General features: G+C 45.4%; 1 protein-coding gene across 2 annotated transcripts in view; it reads right to left on the reverse strand.

Moving 5' to 3' along the window:
• nav3 (neuron navigator 3) overlaps window positions 1-22,421 on the reverse strand; it is a 360,827-nt gene that overhangs the window by 85,556 nt on the left and 252,850 nt on the right. For both annotated transcript variants that reach the window (XM_080191445.1, XM_080191444.1), the window contains exons 13-16: window positions 8,543-8,681; window positions 6,908-7,175; window positions 3,423-4,131; window positions 1,958-2,455 (exon numbers count right to left, since the gene is read on the reverse strand). In XM_080191445.1, the coding sequence (XP_080047571.1) occupies window positions 1,958-2,455; window positions 3,423-4,131; window positions 6,908-7,175; window positions 8,543-8,681 (1,614 nt within the window). The remainder of the gene's footprint in view (window positions 1-1,957; window positions 2,456-3,422; window positions 4,132-6,907; window positions 7,176-8,542; window positions 8,682-22,421) is intronic.

Here is a 22,421-nt window from a genome sequence, read left to right on the forward strand (position 1 = left end):
AATGGACTCTGCCTTTGAGGGTGAGTTTTTATCTCAAAGCTACAGCTTGTAATCCTGAAGGAGGTGCCCCTGAAGTGAGGTCACTTGGGAATGTAGCTGTCTCTAAAACCTCCCAGAACTTCCAAATCTTGATGCTGATGACAAGAGAGAGATGGAATGATCCGTTTTCTGACATTTCCTGAGTATTTCTAATTAACCAAACAGAAAATCAAGCCCTTTTTTTTGTCTAATGTCATAAATAACAAAAATCTACCAGAAAGCATCAGAAATAATCTCAAACCAATTCCTTCTTCAATCATTGCACACAAGATTCGACAGCCCAGAGGTAAATCCACCACGCACTGACGCCTCATTTCTATTCTGTACCTCATATACTGCCGAGTTTGGGAGCGAGAGTTGGATGTATCCCCGGAGATTTTATTCCAGAGTCCCACCTCCACACTCCCACCATCGGCTATTCAACTTGTTCAAATTGCAGTGATCCGCCTTCCATTTCCAGGACAGATTTATCACTGTCTGATTAGATCAGTCTCACTGAGAATCAAATCACCCCCTTTTCAACAATAATTAAGTAAACCTCTGCATTTTCTCATGAGTAACTTAAAATCTTTTTTAAAGACATTATTTTCTAAAGCCCCTGTGATTATTCTCCTGGATATTACTCATGATCGAGCCTGGGAAATTAACCTCCAATCCACTCAATTCTAGGGCAAACCTGGAGGGTTGTTAACCCCCGCTCTCCATGATGAATATTCATCGATATGATTGGGGGGGGGGGGGGTGGGTTTGTCTGATAACACAAGATAACCTCCTCAATATGTGCATGCCATGTTTTGTGGTAATGCATTGTTTTTTAAGTACATTCTCACACCTTACAGAACGACCCAGCGCAGAATGAGGCCATTTCATATAATCATAGAATCATGGAATTCCTACAGTGCAGGAGGTGGCCATTCAGCCCATCGAGTCTGCACAGACCGCAATCCCATCCAGGCCCTAATCCCACATATTTACCCTGCTAATCCCCCCCTCGTTAGGGCCAATTTAACATGACCTATCAACCTAACCTGCCCATTGCTGGATCTTTGACAGAGCTGTCCAATTAATCCCAGTCCCTTACACTGTCGCCAGAACTTGGTAAGTTTTCCCCTTCAAGTATTTATCCCATTCCCTTTGGAAAACAGATTTTCCTCATTCCCACCCTGGTTCTTTTCTCTATTGCTGTAAATCTGCGTCCTCTACCTACTGACTCTCTCCCCTTTATTCACCTCATCAAAAGCTTTCCGCTCTTAGCAGAATGATCTCAGCTTCTCCAGTGGAGACACTGGAGGTTCTCAGAAACATCCAAATCCACCACTCTCGGTGGACGCAGATAGAAGGGAAGAGAACCAAGTCTCTCATTTACCGTTTGAGTTAACCTTCTCTGCAACCTCTTGAAAATATTGGCTGGAGTTTTCCAGCAGCTCACGTCACTCTGCCACTGCAAATGATGTGGAGATGCCGGCGTTGGACTGGGGTAAACACAGTAAGAAGTCTCACAACACCAGGTTAAAGTCCAACCAATTTATTTGATAGTAAGCTCACAAGCTTTTAGAAACGCTGTTCCTTCATCAGGTGTGTGGAAGATTCCTTCGTCACCTTCCATATACCTGACAAAGGGACACTGTTTCCAAAAGCTTGTGGGTTTACTATCAAATAAACCTGTTGGACTCTAACCTGGTGCCGTGAGACTTCTTACTGCAAACAAAGACAGAGAATTTGGTGCTGAGCCAAATCTCCATTTACTGCAGCGGGACTGGAAAATCCCACCAGTGTGAATGGCCAGAGAATTCCACCCACTAAATTTTACAGGTGTGATGCACTGAATTGGACTCAGTATTGGAGCTGTGGCCCTGCTGCTCTGGAAAGGTTTCTCACTGCTCTGTATGTTTAGGCTGGAGCAGGGTGCCCGGCTCACCTCTCGGACAGTGTCAACTTCACGCTGCCCGTCCTCATCAGCATGTTCTGTACTTCTCCCTTGGGAACGGTGGTCAGTCCGGATAATGAGCCGTGGTGGCTGAGTGGGAGATCGATCGACTCGGAGCTGGTGTGCAGGCTGGTCAGGGACGGGTAGCTGAGGGTGTCCTTACTGCCCCCTGGTGAACTGCTGAGGCTGGCGGTCAGCTGGTGCCCGCTGGAGGTTAACGAGTGGAGTGAGGCTGGGCTGGACGCCAGCGACTGGCTCAGACTTCCCCCTTCCGTGGGCAGATCTGAAGGTTTGCAGCCCACTAGGCTGTTCACTCCACTGCTGGGCTGCCCACTGGCACTGGCGACGCTCCCCGCCGCAACGGAGGGAGACTCGAGGCTGCCCTGGCGAGTCAGCGAGGCATGAGGGTTAGCGATGACAGTGGAGCTCTTGGCTGATTCTGAACTTGGCACATTGCCCCCTTTCCCACTTGACTTTGTTCCAAACAACCTACAGAAAAAAAGAGATGAAACGATGAGCTGGGAGCGAGAGACGGGGAACCATCACACACTGAGCCAATCCATAGAAATCTACCTTGCTGCTCCCAGTGCCCATACTGAAGGAGTGCCACACTGTTGGTGGTGCCATCTTTCTTGTCAGACATTAAACTGAGATCCTATTTGCCCTCTCAGGTGCTTGTGGAGGATTCCCTTTGCACTATTTGTAAAAGGAGTGGATAAGATCTCAATCAACATCAAGGAAGAACAGCAAGTTAGCTGGTCGTTATCTCAGTGCTGTCTGTGGGATCTCACTGTGCACAAATTGGCTGCTGACTTTTCTGCATTACAACAGTGGCTATACAGTAAAGGTATCCCTCCTGGTTCACTGCTGGCTCTTCACACCCCCAGTGTAACGAGGCATGGATAATAACCGCGGGCTTGTAAACCCCATCCAGATCTTCAGGGAAAATAAGAATGGAGTTTTTGAATGTTCCACACAATGTGTAAATAACTAACCACCCATCATCAAATAATTAACAATCCATCATTAAATATCAAACCACCCAGCATTGTCCTCAAGATCATCCCCAGTTGGAAGGATTGAAAACTTCTGTCTTCACCTTAATTTCATCCCAACAATTTGTGAGAATTTTTTATGAGCCTGACAGAAAGGGGAAGCAGGGATTAACACGGTGACCCACGCATTCCCACTGGGAGTGGGTGTAGGTCAGAGATAGAGTTAGAACACTGTCATCCCAACTCTCCGTGTGAGCTGGCTCCTCACTCAGAACCGGAGGAGAACTTCCATTACTGAGCGTTACACAGATTAGAAGCGGGATATCTTCCCTGTGTCGGACAGACAGCTTCCAGCTCAGGATTCCCTGGTCACCTGGGTGTGAAAGGTTAAAATTCAGGCCCACCCCCGCAGAGTCCCGCGACGGGAGCAGAGGGAACCCACCCGTGACAGACTCACTAACCTGCGGAATGTTGGCGAAGAGATATCCGGATACTTTGATCCCTGTTGTCTTAATCCTGATGTTCCGCTGCTGTTCATGGAGGGGGGGCTGGATTTCGGAGAGCTGGACAGTGACATGCTCTCTGGGTCTGACACCGCCGTTGCCTTGTCTCGCTCCCGGTCACCCTGACTGATGCTGATGGGGCTGGAACGACCTGAACCCACCTTGGACGGTTCCCTCAGTTTGGAGGCCGTGCCGCCGGCTGATTTGCCACCCGTGCTGGAGTCGATATTGCTGGTGCTGGAACGGTGCCCCCCGCGGCCGGCTATGTTTCCGGTGCTGGATTTGTCAGGCCGAGGTAAACTGCGATACTGCAGGTTAGTCCTGGAGCTCATCAACAAGATCCCATCCTCCAGGTTCTGGGAACCATCCAGACTCGTCTTCCTCACGGATGTTGACTTGCTGGGAATTCCAGAAGACTTGGGAGCTTTCCCCAGCGTGGCTGAGCCACTGGTCACCGTCACCCCACTCGCTGTTGTGGATGAGCAGACACCAGCCTTTTTAAACCCAAAGGAGCCCGCGGTGGGAGTGCGGGCTATCCCCGAGGGTGGTTTCTTCCCTTCATCTCCACTGCTCCTTCCTGCCTCCGAGGGGGAGTGCTGGCTGGTTGTGCTTTTCAGGGACACCTTTCCTTTCTCTGAAACTTTCCCATCTTCCGGTTTCCCTGTAACTGGCATGTCGACAATTAGATGTAGAAGGTACCACACCAAAACCAGCCACTCAGCCCAACAAGCCCATTCTGGTTATAGAGCACTGAACAGATCTCCCCCTCTCCTTCACCTAAACCCATAACACCAGAAAACACAGCAGCAGAATTAGGGCCAGTGGATTGGAAAATAGCCAATTTAGCACCTTTATCCAAGAAAGAAGGGATACAGAAAGCAGGAAACTACAGGCCAGTTAGCCTGACATTATCCTCACACCTGAAATTGTTAGAATCCATTATTAAGGAGGTTATAGCAGGAAACTTGGAAATCAGAATGGGATCAGGCAGAGCCAACATGGCTTTAGAACAGGCAAACCGTGTTTAACTGATTGATTGGAGTTCTTTGAAGAAGTAACAAGCAAGGTGAATAGAGGGGAACCTGTAGATGTAGGGTACTTGGATCTCCAAAAGACATTTGCTAAGGTTATTGGACAAAATAAGAGCTGATGGTGAAGGGTGATAACATGTTCATCTGGGTAAAGGATTGGTTAACTAACAGGAAGCAGGGATTCAGGAGAAGTTGGTCATTTTTGGGGTGGTAAGCAGTAATCTGTCGAGTGCTGCAGGGATCAGTGCTTCAGCCATTTATAATTTATATCAATGATTTTCATGAATGTATGGTAACTGTAACGTATGGGCGGCATGGTAGCACAATGGTTAGCACTGCTGCCTCACAGTGCCAAGGACTCGAGTTCAAATCCAGCCTTGGGTCACTGTCTGTGTGGAGTTTGCACATTCTCCCCGTGTCTGCGTGGGTTTCCTCCAGGTGCTTCAGTTTCCTCCCACAGTCCAAAGGTGTGTGAGTTAGATGAATTAGCCATGATAAATTGCCCCTCAGTGTCTGGGGGACTAGTTAGGGTAAATGGGGATAGGGCCTGGATGGGATTGTGGTCAATGCAGACTCAATGTACTCGTTAGAGTTTAGAAGAATGAGGGGAGATCTCATTGAGACGTATAAGATGATGAATGGGATGGATAGGATAGAGGTGGAGAGACTCTTCCCGCTCAAAAAAGACAGTAGGACTAGGGGGCACAGCCTCAAGATAAAGGGGAGGCGGTTTAGAACGGAGTTGAGGAGGAACTTCTTCACTCAAAGGGTGGTGAATCTCTGAAATTCTCTGCCCGTTGAAGTGGTGGAGGCTGCCTCGCTAAATATTTTTAAGACGCGGGTTGATGGGTTCTTGATAAGAGAGGGGATTAAGGGTTATGGGGAGAGGGCGGGAAAGTGGAACTGAGCCACGACAGATCAGCCATGATCTTATTGAATGGCGGGGCAGGCTCGAGGGGCTAGATGGCCTACTCCTGCTCCTATTTCTTATGTTCTTATGTTCAATGGGCTGAATGGCCACCTTTTGCACTGTAGGATTCTATGGTTCTAACTAAATTTACAGATGACACCAAGATGGGGGACAGAGGGAGTTTGCAAAGAGATTTGGATAGGTTCAGTAGGTGGGCAAAAAATTACAGAGTATCATCGTTCCCACTTTGAATAGAAGAGCGGCAAATTATTTAAATGGTGAAAGATTGCAGAACTCTGAGGTACAGAGGGATCTGGGTGTGCAGGTGGTAAATCAGAAAAAGTTGGTCTGCAGATACAGCAAATGATTAGGAAAGCAAATAGAATGTTGTTGTTTATTATAATAGAGACTAGAATATAAAAGTGGGGAAGTTTTTCAGCAGTTGTACAGGACACTGGTGAGACCAGATCTGGAATACAGTGTACAGATTTGAAAAAGATATTCTGACATTTGAGGCAGTTCAGAAGGAGTTCACGTGACTCAGTGTGGTGATGAAGGGGCTGTCTTCTGAGGAGAGGTTAGAGAGGCAGGGCCCATATCCACTGGAGTGTAGAGGAATTGACAGCTGGTTTCATTGAAACACAAAATCCTGGCCTGGAATTTCCAGTCCTGCCCACTACTGGGATTGGAAAATCCCACCAGAAGCCTTGTGGCTGCCTCTCCAATTCTCCATGTCACCTGCAAGACTTCCAGGCACAGTCAGGACTGGAGAATCCCAGCCCCTGAGAGGATTGGATTGGGAGGAAACTGGGAGGATGTTTTCCCCTGTGGAGGAGAAGGGAACCGGGGGATTCTGTTTATGAATAAGAGGCCTCTCTTTAAAGATGGAGGGGAGGAGAGATTTTTATCTCTCAGGAGTTATTGGTCTGTGGAATTCTCTTCCCCAGACAGCAGTGGATATTGGGTCACTGAATATATTCAAGGCTGAGTTATTCAGATGTTTGATTGATAAGGGAGTTAAGGGCTATGACTGGCAGACAGGAAATTGGAGTTGTGACCACAATCAGATCAGCTATGACCTAGTAGAGTGGTAGAGCAAGTTCAAAGGGTTGAATGGCCTACTCCTATATTCCCATCCCATCCTCTGAATATATCCTTCCCTTCCTTTCTCCCTGTGTGTTTCTTTCAAATACCCTTTGTGGTCGAGAACTCCCCACTCTCTGGTTAAAGAAGTTGCTTCTAGATTGTCCTCGGATTTTGAATCTCCCCCACATCAATCCCTCCATTAACACCACAATCAGATCATCGCTGACCTTCCTCTTATCTAGATTAAAGGGTTCCAGACACAATCACTTTGGAGTCAAAATGTTAACTCTGTTTCTCTCTCCACATACACTGCCAGACCTGCTGAGTCTTTCCAGCATTTTCTGTTTTTTATTTCAGATTTCTAAAAAAGGCGGAATTTTGTGGTTACATGAAGTGGATGGTTTTCATTGCCTTACCTGGAGTTTTTAAGGGATGCTTGTTCCGAGGTGTGGGGACACCTCCTTGTGCCGTCATACCCCGTCTCCACGATCCGGTTTGAGACAGGGCCAGAGATGGCCTTTGTCCTTTCTCAGAATCATCAGACAAATCGGAGGGGTTCCTCTTCCATTTCTCACCAGAATCCATCTTCGCCGTGTCGTGTCCTTCCTCAGGCTTCTTCAAATCTTCACCGCTCCAAGCGGTTTCATTTTCTGATGTTGAGTGTTTCTCTGAGTCTGTTTTGAACTAGGAGACAGGATTAAGGTGAGAACCGTATATCAGTGGTCATTCTGCTTTTCATTTATATTGATGAGGAACGGAGATTGGGAATCAAAACGTCTTTCAGATGTTGTGCCTGACGGACGGGATTCTGTAAGCTACAGCGCGAGGCATCAACTGAAGCTTCAAGACAAGATCGATTAATTATTGTTCAAAAAGCGCATCAAAGGATAGGGTGCAAAGAGAAAACTATTCCAGATAATTGATCAGAGGGGGAGATGAGGATTTTGCCTTTTTTACACAGTGAATTGCTGTGATCTGAAAGGTGGCCTGAAAGGGCAGTGGAAACAGATTCAATAACTTTCAAAAGGGAGCTGGATAATTATTTGAAGAGGAAATTTTTGGAGGACTATGGGAAAGGAGGAGGATATTGGATAACTCTTTCAAAGGGCCAGCATGGACTGAACAGGCTGAATGGTCTCCTTGGGTGTCCTGTGGAGTGTTCCATTTCTGTGGATGATTTGGCAGAAGAACTACTCTCCACATCTGGAATACATTGAGGAATATTTAAATCTTCTTCTCTTGGCATTCAAATCAAAACATTGTCTTAACCATGGTGGCCAGAGAGGTTTTGACAACATTATTTCTGGCCTCATCTCAGTTGAAAGATTAAGACACGAGGATAACAAGGTATTGAATACATGGGAACGGACTGGTGGAGTTCTCAAAGTCTCAACCGGTCCCACAGACAGGATAAGGGAGTGTACAAGAGGTTTGTGATGGTTTTGATTTTAATTAACTCCCCTTTGTAGCCCCCTCCAGCCTTTGATAGTTCATTCTGCCCTTCCAACTCTGTGCTACAGAGTGTTCCAACACTGCTATCCAAGCCTTCAGTCATCTGATCCTCTCCCCACAAGCTTCGCAGTCTTGCTTCATCCTTCCCCGCCTGCTAAACCTTTCTGAAAAACAATCCCTCCAACACTGGCTCAGGTCACCCTCCCTATACTGTACCCACCCACCCTGACTCCCGCCCACCCACCCCAAGTCCTATCCTCTCACCTAGGCATTGGCCGTGTTAAATTCCCCCTCAATGTACACGAACAAGTGCCGGAATGTGGCGACTAGGGGATTTTCACAGTAACTTCATTGCAGTGTTAACGTCAGCCTACTTGTGACATGAATAAATTAACTTTAAAAAACCCTCAGCTGCGAGGTGCTTTCAATAAATGTAAGTTGTCGACAATATTTTATTTCTAGCTCCAAACATTTCTCTTTGTACCTGAACAGTAAAAACGATAAATGAACGAAAACCAAAATACTTTCCATTTTCTTTCTCTTGTACACCACCTACATTACACTTCAACGGTATACGGGGTTGTATATGGAACATGTACCTGAGTTCTGGTGTTCTTCCTGGACGGGGCAGTGATGTTGGAGTAAGAGCTGACAGATGAGGTTGTATTCAAGTCATCAGTACTGAGGTTATCGAGTGTGTCACTGAGCCCACTGCTGATGGAACTGCTATCATCCCAGCTAGAAGAACAGAGAGAGATCCAGAATCAAGCACTACAACAGTCAACTTCATACTGGATTATACAACAGAACCATTAGTTAATTCGATTCCTTGGTGCGGTTATGTATAATTATCTATGGCCCACTCTTGCTGAAGGTTGCCCTTAATAAAATAACTCAGTTGAGGGTATTAATAATCAGAGCAGCTTCAGGCAGATCACACAGTAAAAGGGGAAACACTATTGGCCGCTTCTCCTACTGAGAACGCATTATATTTCCCACATTGATGTTCAAAACCATTCCAAAGCACACTCCAGCCCACTGCCCTAGGTTGTTTCTGACTCAGCACACTTACCTCTCAACTGGCTTCTTTCCCATCATTTTAAATTTTTTTTTAGCGTATTGAAATTTCCTTTCAGTGATATTAAATAATACAACAATGAATCAGTATCTCCTCCATGCAGGTTACCAGGTCCTGGGGATTTATCCGCCTTCAATTCCATAAGAACATAAGAAATAGGATCAGGAGTAGGCCATCTAGCCCTTTGAGCCTGCCCCGCCATTCAATAAGATCATGGCTGATCTGAAGTGGATCAGTTCCACTTTCCCGCTCTCTTACCATAACCCTTAATTCCCTTATCTATCAGAAACCTATCTACCCGTGACTTAAATATATTTAGCGAGGCAGCCTCCACCACTTCAACGGGCAGAGAATTCCAGAGATTCACCACCCTTTGAGTGAAGAAGTTCCTCCTCAACTCCGTTCTAAACTGCTCCCCCCTTTATCTTGAGGCTGTGCCCTCTAGTCCTACTGTCTTTTCTAAGCAGTTCTTCCCTCTCACTAAACCCTGTGTTCTCTGACATTTCTGGGACATTTACGTCCCCCTTTGTAAAGGCAGAACCTCAGTATGTATTCAGTGGGTCAGCCATTTCCTTGTTCCCCATTATAAATTCCCCTGTTTCTGACTGTAAGGGACCTACATTTATCTTCACCAACCTTTTCTCTTCACATTCCGAGAGAAGGTTTTGCACTGATGTTCCCCACAAGCTTACTCTCGTACTCTATCTTCCTCATTCTTAATCAATCCCTTTGTCCGCCTTTACTGAATTCTAAACTGCTCCCAACCCTCAGGTTTTTTTCTGGCCACTTTGCATGCCTCTTCCTTGGATTTAATATGATCTATAATTTCTCCTGTAAGCCAAGGTTAGACCACCTTTCCTATTTTACTTTTGTGCCAGAGAGGAATAAACAGCTGCTGCAGTTCCCCCATGCATTCTTTGGAATGTTTGCTATTATCTATCCACTGTCATCCTTTTCAGTAACATTTCCCAATCCATCATAGCAAACACCTGCCTCATATCATCATAGTTTCCTTTATTATGATTCAGAACACTAGTCTCAGACTCAACTACATCGCTCTCCATCTTAATGAAGAATTCTATTGTGTTATATTCAATCATCCCCAAGGTGTCTCACACAACGCAATTATCAATTACTCCTTTCTCATTACACGATACCCAGTCTCGTATGGCCTTCATTTATCAGTCTAGAAATCCATCCCATACACACTCCAGGAATTCCCCCTCAAGGGAATTGTGGCTAATTTGATTTGCCCAATATATATGCAGATTAAAAGTACCCATAATTACAGATGTTCCTTTATTCCATGTGTCTTTCATTTCCTGTTAATGCCACCCCCAACATCAACATAGAAAGCATTATTTCTGGTTGTATCACAGCTTGGTCTGGGCTCCTGCTCTGCCCAACACCACAAGAAAGTACAAAGGATTGCGAATGTAGCCCAATCCATCACGCAAACCAGCCTCCCATCCATTGATTCTGTCTACACTTCCTGCTGCCTCGGAAAAGCAGCCAGCATAATTAAGGACTCCACGCATCCCGGACATTCTCCCTTCCACCTTCTTCCTTCGGGAAAAAAATGCAAAAGTCTGAGGTCATGAACCAACTGACTCAAGAACAGCTTCTTCCCTGCTGCTGTCAGACTTTTGAACGGACCTACCTCGCATTAAGTTGATCTTTCTCTACACCCTAGCTATGACTGTAACATTACATTCTGCACCTTCGCCTTTCCTTCTCTATGAATTGCTTTGTGTAGCGCGCAAGAAGCAACACTTTTCACTGTATACTAATACATGTGACAGTAATAAGCCAAATTAAACACCACAGTTTGGGGGTCTGTGTATAAGCCTCACTAACACTTTTTGTCCCTTAGTGATTCTCAGTTCCACATTGTCAGAGCTAACAAGGGTAATTCTCTCAAAAACTTTCTAAGTTGTGTAAAAACTGGAGCAACTCCCATCAATTTTTTTTAAGCAGGATTTTCAGATGGAATCTCCCACACTCTGAGCGCTGCGAAGTGTCCAAGCGAGATTCACACTGGAAATCAAGGGCTGGGGAGTATTCAGTCTGGAGAGGCCGGCAGCATTGTGCGGAGTGTGCCACTGTGCATGTGTCAACGCTGAGATTGCCGCACTGCTGACCAACCCCCAACTGCCTCCTTCTCTCTCACTGCCACTAATCCCTATGCAGAGTGACAGTGGGATCCCCACCCCCACCATTTGGCATCTCATAGCCCTCCCCCACAAATAGGGCCCCTTAGGCCCTGATCCCTTGGCAGAAGACCAGATTGGCATTGCCAGTTTGGCACTGCCCAGGGGGCACCCCCCTTTATCCCCGCTCTCCTAATGGAGCCTCCATGGGCTCCCTTCACTCCAGTGGGGTTGGGCCACCAGAACCCTGTTAGCGGGGAACAGTTATAAACCTCACTGGAATGAGCCACTCCCAGGCTGGTCCCAATGTCCCAGGAATCTGAAACCCTCACACCATCTCTTCACCCACATATTCATCCTCTGTATCCTGCTGTTCCTACTCTGATTCGCACGTGGCACAGGGAGCAATCCTGAGATCACTACCTTTGAGGTCCTACTTTGCATCTTGCTTCCTAGCTCCCTATATTCTGCTTCTTATACTTACATTATTGGTACTGATAATATGCTACAACCACTGGCTGTTTGCCCTCCCCCTTCAGAATGTCCTGCAGCCACTCTGAGGCATCCTTAACCCAAGCACCAGGGAGGCAACAGGCCATCCTGGAGTCTCATTTGCGGCCACAGAAATGCCCGTCTATTCCCCTTACAATTCAATCCCTTATAACTACTACACAGACACATTTATTAACCCTCCCCTCTGTAGCCGAACCAACCGTGGTGCAATGCATTTGCTTGTTGCTGTTTTTCCATGGAGGAAGGTCATTCCCCTCTAGAGCATCCAAAGCAGTGTAACTGTTTCACAGGGGAATGGCCACAGGAGGTTCCTGCACTGCCTGCGTAGCTCTCTTGCTTTGTCTATTGATCACCCATTCCTTTCTTGCCTGGGCAGTCTTGGTCTGTGGTGTGACTACTTCTCTAAACGTGCTATCCACAATGTTTTCAGACTCCTGGATTCTTCAGTGTCCCCAGTTGCTGCTCCAGCTGGAATACTTCCTGCACACATACTTGTCCAGGGCACTGGAAACGTACCTGACTTCCCACGCGGAACACGAGGAGCACACCATGGCTTTCAACTCTCCTGCCATGACTTACCCCTTTAACTTAAACCTTTGGAAGATGCTTAATATCAGATAATATTACTGTCGGGCCCTTCTTCCCTGGTCCTTGTTGCTACAGAATATAACCCCTGTAAACTGTAAACCACAAAGAAACCAGCAGTGATAAAGTAGTAAACACTTACCTTGCTCACAATGCACCAGTTGTTATCCTTGCAGCCTGGGTACTGCAGCAGCACTAGGGGAAAGGCCGCCCCCCACTCCAAACAATTAAGGAATTAGAAATAAAAGAAAAAAAATTCAAAGAACTTCTTTCCCCCAGAGAAACAGAGGATAGAGGAGGCCATTTGGCCCTTCAAGACTGCACTGCCATTCATTACAATCATGGCTGATCATCCAACTCAATAGTCTATTCCTGTTTTCTCCCCATAACCTTTGATCCCATTCACCCCAAGTGCTGTATCCAGCTGCCTCTTGAATATATTCAATGTTTTGGCATCAACTACTTCCTGTGGTAATGAATTCCACAGGCTCACCACTCTCTGGGTGAAGAAATGTCTCCTCATTTCTTCATTTCAGGGTCTATCCTGAATCCTCAGATTGTGACCCCTGGTTCTGGATTCCCCCACCATCAGGAACATCCTCCCTGCATCTTCCTTGTCTAGTCCTTTAGAATTTTATAAGTCTCTATGAGATCCCTCCTCATTCATCTGAACTCCAGTGAAAACAATCCTAACCCAGTCAATCTCTCCTCATACATCAGTCCCACCATCCCCGGAATCAGCCTGGTAAACCTTCACTGCACTCCCTCAAGAGCAAGAACATCCTTCCTCAGAAAAGGAGACCAAAACTGTACACAATACTCTAGGTGTGGCCTCACCAAGGCCCCTGTATAATTGTAACAACACATCCCTGCTCCTGTACTCAAAACCTCTCACAATGAAGGGCAACATACCATTTGCCTTCTTTACCGCCTGCTGCACCTGCACACTTACCTTTAGTGACTGGTGCGTAAGGACACCCAGGTCCCTCTGCACACTCCCCTCTCCCAATTTACAGCCATTCAGGTAGTAATCTACTGCCTTGTTTTTGCTTCCAAAGTGAATAACCTCACATTTATCCAAATTATCCTGCATCTGCCATTGATTAACCCACTCACCCAACCTGTCCAGATCATTCTGAAGGATCTCTGCATCCTCGTCACAGTTCACCCTCCCACCCACCTTGGTATCATCTGTAAACTTCGAGTTGTTACATTTTGTTCCCTCATCCAAATCATTAATATATATTGTAAATAGCTGGGGACCCAGCACTGATCCCTGTGGCACTCACTAGTTACTGCCTGCCAATTTGAAAAGCACCCATTAATTCCTACTCTTTCTTTCTTCTCTGCCAACCAGTTTTCTATCCATCTCAATATACTTCCTCCAATCCCATGCACTTTAATCTTGCATGATAATTTCTTGTGTGGGATGTTGTCAAACGCTTTCTGGAAGTCCAAATATACCACATCGACTGGTTCCCCCTTGTGAACTCTACTAGTTACATTTTCAACAATTCAAACAGATTTGTCAGACATGATTTCCCCTTCATAAATCCATGCTGACTCTGATCCTGTCACTGCTTTCTAAATGCTCTGCTATAAAGTCCTTGGTAATGGATTTGAGAATCTTCCCTACTATCAGTGTTTTCTCTCTGCCTCCCTTTTTGAATATTGGAGGCACATTCATTACCCTCCAATCTGCAGGGACTGTTCTAGAGTCTATAGAATCCTGGAAGGTGACCACCAATGCATCCACGATTTCTAGAGCCACTTCCTTCAGTACTCTGGGATGTAGATTATCCGGCCCTGGGGATTTATCCACTTTCAATCCCATCAATTTTCCCAGCACCATTTCTCTACTAATATTGAGCTCCCTCCATTCTTCCCTCTCACTAAATCTGCTTTCTCCAACATTTCTGGCATTTGATTTGGGTCCTCTTTTGTGACGACAGAACCCAGGTACGTGTCCAGCTGCTCGGCCATTTCTCTGTCCCCTATTACAAGTTCCCCAGTTTCAGTCTATAGGGGACATACATTTGTCTTCACCAACCCCTTTCTCTTCACATATCTAAAGGAACTCTCCATGCGTCCAGTTCCCACTGTACTCCGGATTCACGGTACGCACACTCACTCTGGCTGTGACTCACTCAGGATGACGTCTCTCCAACTGCTCGAGTACAAATCAACACTGATCCATTCTTGGGCTGACAAGTGGCAAGTAACATTTGTGCCACATAAGTGACAGGCAATAACCTTCACACCACATCTCATGTTCACCTGTGGCCTCCATGCTTGTTGACTGACATTGTCTCCGGTCAAGGAGAATTTTAACTTTAAAATTTCAGTCCTTATTTTCAAATCCCTCCAGGGCCTCAGCCCTGTCTACCTCTGTCATCTCCTCCAGCCCCACACACTTTTTGAGATATCACTGCTCCTCTAATTTTGACGTCTGGACTATCCCAAATTGGTGGCCACACCTTCAGCTGCTTCAGTCTCAAACTCTGGAACTCTTTCCCTAAAAAAGTCTCCATCTCACTTTCCTCCTTTCGGACACTCCTTACACCCACTGCTTGACCAAGCTTTGGTCGGATAATCAAAAATCTCCACCATGTTTTGTAATACATCCATGAAATGCCTTGAGACATCTTATTAAATGAAAGGAAATACATAAATATATATTCTGAAGAAAAGTTATATGGACTCGAAACATTAATACGACTGTCTCTCTCCACAGATGCTGCCAGACCTGCAGAGTTTACCCTGTGTTTTCTGTTTTATTTCAGATTTCCAGCATCTGCAGTAAGTTGTTCTTATATAAATGTGTGGTCTTGCTGTTTGTAATGTTGGAAACTGCTGTAATTGTGTCACTCTTGAAGCACTCATTGTCAGCTGAGAGCGCTGATCATGATCAGAGTGTACAGGCTCTGGTCACACTCCAGATAAACAGCTGCATTCACTTCCCAACACACACAGCATACATTAAAGTGCTGGGGACCATCAGAGAAAGAGCATGAGTTTAACCTGCTGGTGAGAGGACATTTCAGAGTGGAAAGGAGGTATCTGAGACACGATTTTACAAAGGCACAGAAACTCACTGAGCACAAGGAGAAGTAAGCTTACTTTAAACTGATCGGAACAAGGGCGATCCCAGGTCCAAACTCGGCAAATTCAAAACTAACAGCAGGAAGTTTGTCTACACATAAACAGCGATGAACACACAGACACAAGCCGCAAGAGACATTGCAGATAGAAACCCTCCAACCAGTTTAACAACGCTGAGATGCTGCAATGAAACAAGTCACGAGCCTTAAATATGTGCAAAATACTGCAGATGCTGGAATCTGAAACAAAAACAGAAAAATGTTGGAAACTCTCGGCAGTTCTGACAGCATCTGTGCAGAAAGAGTAGAGCCAACGTTTCGAGTCTAGATAACCCTTCGTCAGAGCTGAGAGGAATGAAAGACAGATGAGAGTTATGCCAGGAGTGCAGGGTGGGTGGTAGATGTCCATTTGTCCAATTTCACCGTCTCTCTCTCTCCCCTTACAGTATAAAGATCTACTGACTCTCTTTGCTCTTAACTCTGAGACAGGGCCACCCAGACTCAAAACATTGGCTCTATTCTCTCCCCACAGAGGCTGTCAGACCTGCTGAGATTTTCCAGCATTTTCTGTTTAAGTCTTGAGTCTTCCTTGTTGGATGAATTAAGATGGAGTGAATGGACTTTCTGGTCCTTAATTATCTTAACTATCTAATCTTATATTGACATGTCTGAAGCTACAGAAATCTGGGATCAATCAAACCACAATCTCAACATTTCACTGCAATGGAGCAGTTGCTGTAGAGAAATAGTTCTGCTCAGGGATTCTCCCGTGTTCAAATCATCAACAAAACGGAATAAGTTACAGTAAGATTCTGCGATGCAAGCACAATGGTAGTGTATTCATTCCATTTTGTTCTGTCTGTTTCTATCTGCCTAATCCATTCACATTCATCTTCCTCTAATTACATTCTTTGTTGACGTTACTTCTGCGATTTTCCTACGAGTGGCTCAGGGACAAGAACCTGAATTGAAGAAATTTCCACCTCTTTCCTTCCAATCTTTAAACAGTTTAACTATTAACATCAAAAACAGACCAGCATTTAGATAGAACCATTAACACAGGCTGAAAAAGTCCCAAAGTGCTCTGCAGCTGATGACGTACTTGAATTGGAGTCACTGTCGTAATGTAGGAATCACGGCAGTCTAGGTATGCACAGCAAGATCCCACAAATAGCACCGTGATAATGACCAGATCAGCGAGATTGGTCTAGAGATAAATTCTGGTCGGGACATCAGAGGGGGAAACCTCTGCTCGTCTCCAAAACACAGGTGACAGGAACTTGTACTTAGTCAGAAAAGGAGACTGATTTGCAGCTTAACTTCACATTCAAAAGAGAGCACCTGTGACAGGGAAGCACTCCCTCAGCACTGCACCGGAGTATGTTGTGTTCCAGTCCCTTAACCATTGCTATTATTGAAGGTTCTTATCATTTTGAATGTTTCAAAGGAGCAGATGGTTCAAACACAGGAAGTGGAGCTGGAATCAGTCATTCAATTTGTTGGAACCAGTTTGTATGTAACAGTTTATTTAGAGGCTTTTGGGGAGGGAGCAATCTCCGGAGCGGATGTTTGGCTGGCTACAGCGAGCTGAACGTGGAATCCTTTCAAACCCTTCCAATAACATTTGGGCATGGCAGATCACTTTCCCCTCTTCCAATCAGGTCATTTCCCTCATGACTTATTTCAAAGATAGACAGAGTGGCGATGGTGGGGAAGGGCAGCGGCAAGGGATCCCACATTAAAATTATTAAAAATGACACAGCTCCCTTGACATTGTGTATATGATTGGTCTCCAGCCCAGCCCAGTGACGTTAAAGCTGCAGCATTGGATCGGAACATTTGGGAGATTGAGGATGAATCATAAAGTCGAGAGCTTTACAGCACAAACACAGTCCGTTTGGCCCATCGTGCTGTGCTAGCCATCAACCAACCGTCTATTCTAATCCCATTTTCCAGCACTTGCTCTGTATCCGTGTATGCTACAGTGTATCAAGTGTTCACTTGAATGTTTCTTAAGTACTTGTGCGTTCTCCGATTACCAGATTTAATTCTGTTTTCTCCTGTTACAAAACAACCCTGTTTCTGAAATGAATGCAGTGAAAATGGTGTGAAGACATACGATGGGTTGGAATTTCCCAGCTGTTCAGATTCTCCAGTCCTGCTGCAGTGAACGGAGTTTTGATTGGACACCAAATCCTCCGTCCTCATTGGCAGCGGCGGGGCGCAAACGGCTGGAGAATTCCAACCTTGGACTGCTCAGTATGGTCTGGGTACAGTGAAGAGCACAGCAGATAACCAGTTGTATGTCCTCCCAGTAAAGATAATAAGCTGGCAACAACACAGATGATGACTTCCAAATTCATAGAAATGGGGAATGAAGTAGAAAGGATCGAGAGCTTCAAGTTTCTAGGTGTTCAGATCACCAACAACCTGTCCAGGTCCCCCTCATGCTGACACTATAATTACAAAAGCTCACCAATGCTTCTACTTTCTCAGAAGACTAAGGAAATTTGGCATGTTGCTATGGCTGTCACCGATCTTCACAGATGCCCCATAGAAAGCATTTTTTCTGGTTGTATCACAGCTTGGTATGGGCTCCTGCTCTGACCAAGGCTATAGGGAATTACAAAGATTGTGAATGTAGCCCAATCGATCACGCAAACCGTCCTCCCATCCACTGACTCTGTCCACACTTCCCGCTGCCTCAGCAAAGCAGCCAGCATAATTAAAGATCCCATGCACCCCGGACATTCTCTCTTCCACCTTCTTCCTTCAGGAAAAAGATACAAAGGTCTGAGATCACGCACCAACTGACTCAAGAACAGCTTCTTCCCTGCTGCTGTCAGACTATTGAATGGATCTACTTCGCACCAAGTTGACCTTTCTCTACACCCTAGCTATGACTGTAACACTACACTCTGCAATCTCTCGTTCCCTTCTCTATGAACGGTATGCTTTGTCTGTGTAGCACGCAAGAAACAATACTTTTCACTGTATTCTAATACGTGATAATAATAAATCAAAATATTTATTTATTCCAAAGATCTGAACTCCAAGACACCGTGAAAGAAAAATGTTTTCTTGATCATAAAAGACATTGGATTATACTTGGTATAAAAACTGGCCAGGAAACACAGAGTAGTTGGTGAGATAGGAAGGAATTTTCTGGAAGATGTCATAGAGTTATAGAGTCATTGAGGTTTACAGCACGGAAACAGACCCTTTGGCCCAACTTGTCCATACTGCCCATTTTTTAATGACCATGCCAGTCCTAATTGCCCGTGCTTGGCCCATATCCCTCTATACCCATCGTACCCATGTAACTGTCTAAACGCTTTCCAAAAGACAAAATTGTACCCGCCTCTACTACTGCCTCTGGCAGCTTGTTCCAGACACTCACCACCCTCTGTGTGAAAAAATTTCCCTCTGGACACCTTTGTATTTCTCCCCCGTCACCTTAAACCTCTGCCCTCTAGTTTTAGACTCCCCTACCTTTGGGAAAAGATATCGACTATCTAGCTGATCTGTGCCTCTCTATTTTATAGACCTCAAAAGATCACCCCTCAGCCTCCTACGCTCCAAAGTAAAAAAGTCCCAGTCTATTCAGCCCCTCCTTATAACTCAAACCATCAAGTCCCGGTAGCATCCTAGTAAATCTTTTCTGCACTCTCTCTAGTTTAATAATATCCTTTCTATAATAGGGTGACCAGAACTGAACACAGTACATATAAATTGTACTCTATAATCCAGCTATTCCTGATGTGTCAGAATTCTTGCCTTCTCTTGACCTGACATTTAGAAGGATGCATGCAGTAACACACATACTCCGAGATTGTAGACTTTAACAGATGTAATTCCCAATGAAGAAAGGAATGCTCAGGAACATTATGTGATGCATCCCAACATCAAGTGCATATGTTAGCCACACTCTGTGGCTGTTAATTTACTCTTGGGTTGGGACTCACCTCACAGTGTGCCACACCAACACTCATCTTCTTACCGAGTTTGGATCAGGTGCTGCCTGGGAGATGCTGAAGGCAGAGGGAAGGGGCTGTGCTCTCCTCCTGAAACCTCCCTGTTCTCCTGCTCCATCTCTTTCTCTCTCTCTCTCTTTCTATTTGAAAATTTTGTATTGTTAACAAGCTGCGACAGATTACAGTGGAACAATAGAGAGACAGATAGAAATAGAGAGGTAGAAATGGATGGACCGATGGCTGGATCAAAAGAAAGAAGGAAACAGTCGACTGACTGCCTGGGTGATGCAGATGAAATTTTATCCTCAGAATTAAAATAGAAAGGACATGAATTATTTCGCTGCACTGAAGTCTCAAGCCACTCGCCAATGCTGAGAGTGTAGTCTTCAAGGTAATCATCTGTGAAGCAAGGCAGTCCTGTCATCACTGTTGGACAGGCTTCAGAAAGCAAGTGCAAGTCTGCAGAGATCCAAATCTGAATTGACAAGTTAAACCCCACCGCAGCAGCTCTGCCAGTTTAGCTGCAGGTACGGTGATGAATTAGAACAAGCAGGTAATGGCTTGTTCGACAAGCGAATTATATATTTTATATTTTATATTCCTTTCCCTGTACAATTTCCCCAACTGTGAGTCAGCAAATCCAATATCCTTCAGTGAAGTGAAGCTTTGGTACAGGGGAATGCCTCGCCCGAGGGGGCTACAGATAATGCCCTCATCCCTCCTCCACCCACCCACCCACCCCAAACAAAGTGCCATCAGCTGTACCAGGAGGCTGGGGTAACACAGTCCATCATTTACACCTTCTTGAAGCTGGGGTCTTGTCCTTCTTATATTTTATAAATACTCACCCCCTGACAATGCGCCGCTCCCTCGGCACTGACCCTCCGACAGTGCGGCACTCCCTCAGCACTGACCCCCTGACAGTGCGGCACTCCCTCGGCACTGACCCTCTGACAGTGCGCCACTCCCTCAGTCCTGTAAGTTTTAAAACCCATGCTTACAGGTGCAGTAGCCTTCCAGGAGATGAAGTGAGTGTGAGCTGGGGCTATTGCATCACAAGAGTCATCAATGCCATGATGTATCTCTTTCACAGAAGCTCAAACTTATTTTCCTTCCTCAGAACCAGAACAGGAATATCATCCTTGCGGGATGTTTTACCAGTGCTGTTGGGTGGGGTTTAAACTAATTCGGCAGAGGAGGGCACACAGACTGGTCGTTAGCCAAAATGGGACATGGAATCACAAAGCAAAATAAGTAAGTCAGAGGGAGTGTGGCTGTATTAAGTTTCAGGGGAGTAAGGCCAGGCTGGGTGGCCTCTACTTTAACACCAGGAATATTGTAGGTAAAACGGATGAGAGCAATGATTGGCACGTGGCAGTGTGATATCGCAGCCATCGCAGAGGCATGGTTAAAGGAAGGACACGATCGGCAGCTCAATGTTCCGGGATACGGAATCTTCAGGTGAGACGGGGAGGGGATAAAAGAGGAGGAGGCATTGCATTATTAATTAAGGAGGCAGTTACTGCAGTGAGGAGAGATGATATATCAGAGGGTGCATCAAATGAAGCTTTGTGGGTAGAGCTTAGGAATAAAAACGGGACAGCCACATTGTTAGGTGTTTATTATAAACCCCCAGATAGTCAGAGGGATATTCAGGAGCAAATATATGCACAATTCCAAGGTGTGTAAAAACAATAACAATAGGGTTATTATATCCAGTGATTTTAACTTTCCCAACATTAACTGGGATATACGCAGTGTTGATGGTTTGGATGGAAGACATTTTTTGAAATGTGAACAAGAGAACTTTTTAAATCAATATGTAGAGACTCCAACAAGGGTGGGAACTGTGCTGGACCTGACTCTGGGGAATGAAGCCAGACAGGTGGTTGAGGTGGTGATGGGGGACCATTTTAGTGACAGCAATCATAACATGGTACAATTTAAGTTGGTTATGGACAAAGAAATAGACAGATTGAAAACTAAGTTTTGGATTGGGGAGAGAGAAATTTAGTAAAATAATGTAGGATCTGACCAAGGAAGACTGGGAACAGCTACGAATGGGAAAATCTACAGAAGAGCAGTAGTGGGAGGCGATGGGCTCTGACCCAAATTTTTAGTTCTTCTCTAGCCACACTGGAAGTGCCAGAAGACTGAAAAACAACTATTTAAAAAGGATTGTAGAATCTGCTATTTAAAAAGGGTTGTAGAAATAAGCTAGGGAACTATAGACCAGTGAGTCTCACACCAATGGTGGGGAAACTATTGGAGAATCTTCTGAAGGAGAGCATCTCTCTCCACTTGGAGAGGCAAAGCTTTATCAGGGATAGTCAGCATGGCTTCATCAGAGGGAGATCATGCCTAACAAATTTGATTGAATTTTTTGAGGAGGTGATCAGATGCGTAGACAAGGGGAGTGCAGTCGATGTAGTTTATTTGGATTTCAGCAAAGCCTTTGACAAAGTCCCACATGGGACATTTGTAAAGATGGTAAATTCACATGGGATACTGGGTAATTTGATAAAGTGGATTCAAACTTGGCTCCATTGTAGGAGACAGAGGGTGATAACAGAAGCTGCTTTAGTGACTGGAAGGCAGTGTCCAGTGACCGTACCACAGGGATCTGTGTTGGGCCCCCTATTATTCGTCAGTTATATATATATATATATATATGATATCGATGACTATGTGGGGGATAGGGGCAGTAAGTTTGTGGACGACACAAAGATTGGCCAGGTGGTTAACAGTGAGACGGAGTGTCTTGGGTTACAGGAAGATATAGACAAGATGGTCAAATGGGTGGATAACTGGCAGATGGAATTTAACCCTGAAAAGTGTGAGGTGATGTACTTTGGAAGGACCAATTTGACAAGGAAGTATACTATAAATGGCAGGACACCAGACCTTTTGTGAGGCCACAGCTGGAGTACGGTGTGCAGTTCTGGTCGCCACATTATCGGAAGGATGTGATTGTATTGGAGGGGGTGCAGAGGAGAGTCACAAGGATGCTGCCTGGGACGGAGCGTTTAAGTTATGAAGAGAGGTTGGATAGGCTTGGGTTGTTTTCATTGGAGCAG

Source organism: Carcharhinus amblyrhynchos, chromosome 6 (assembly GCF_965287045.1).
Source record: "Carcharhinus amblyrhynchos chromosome 6, sCarAmb.v2.hapA, whole genome shotgun sequence".
Taxonomy (NCBI): Eukaryota; Metazoa; Chordata; class Chondrichthyes; order Carcharhiniformes; family Carcharhinidae; genus Carcharhinus; species Carcharhinus amblyrhynchos.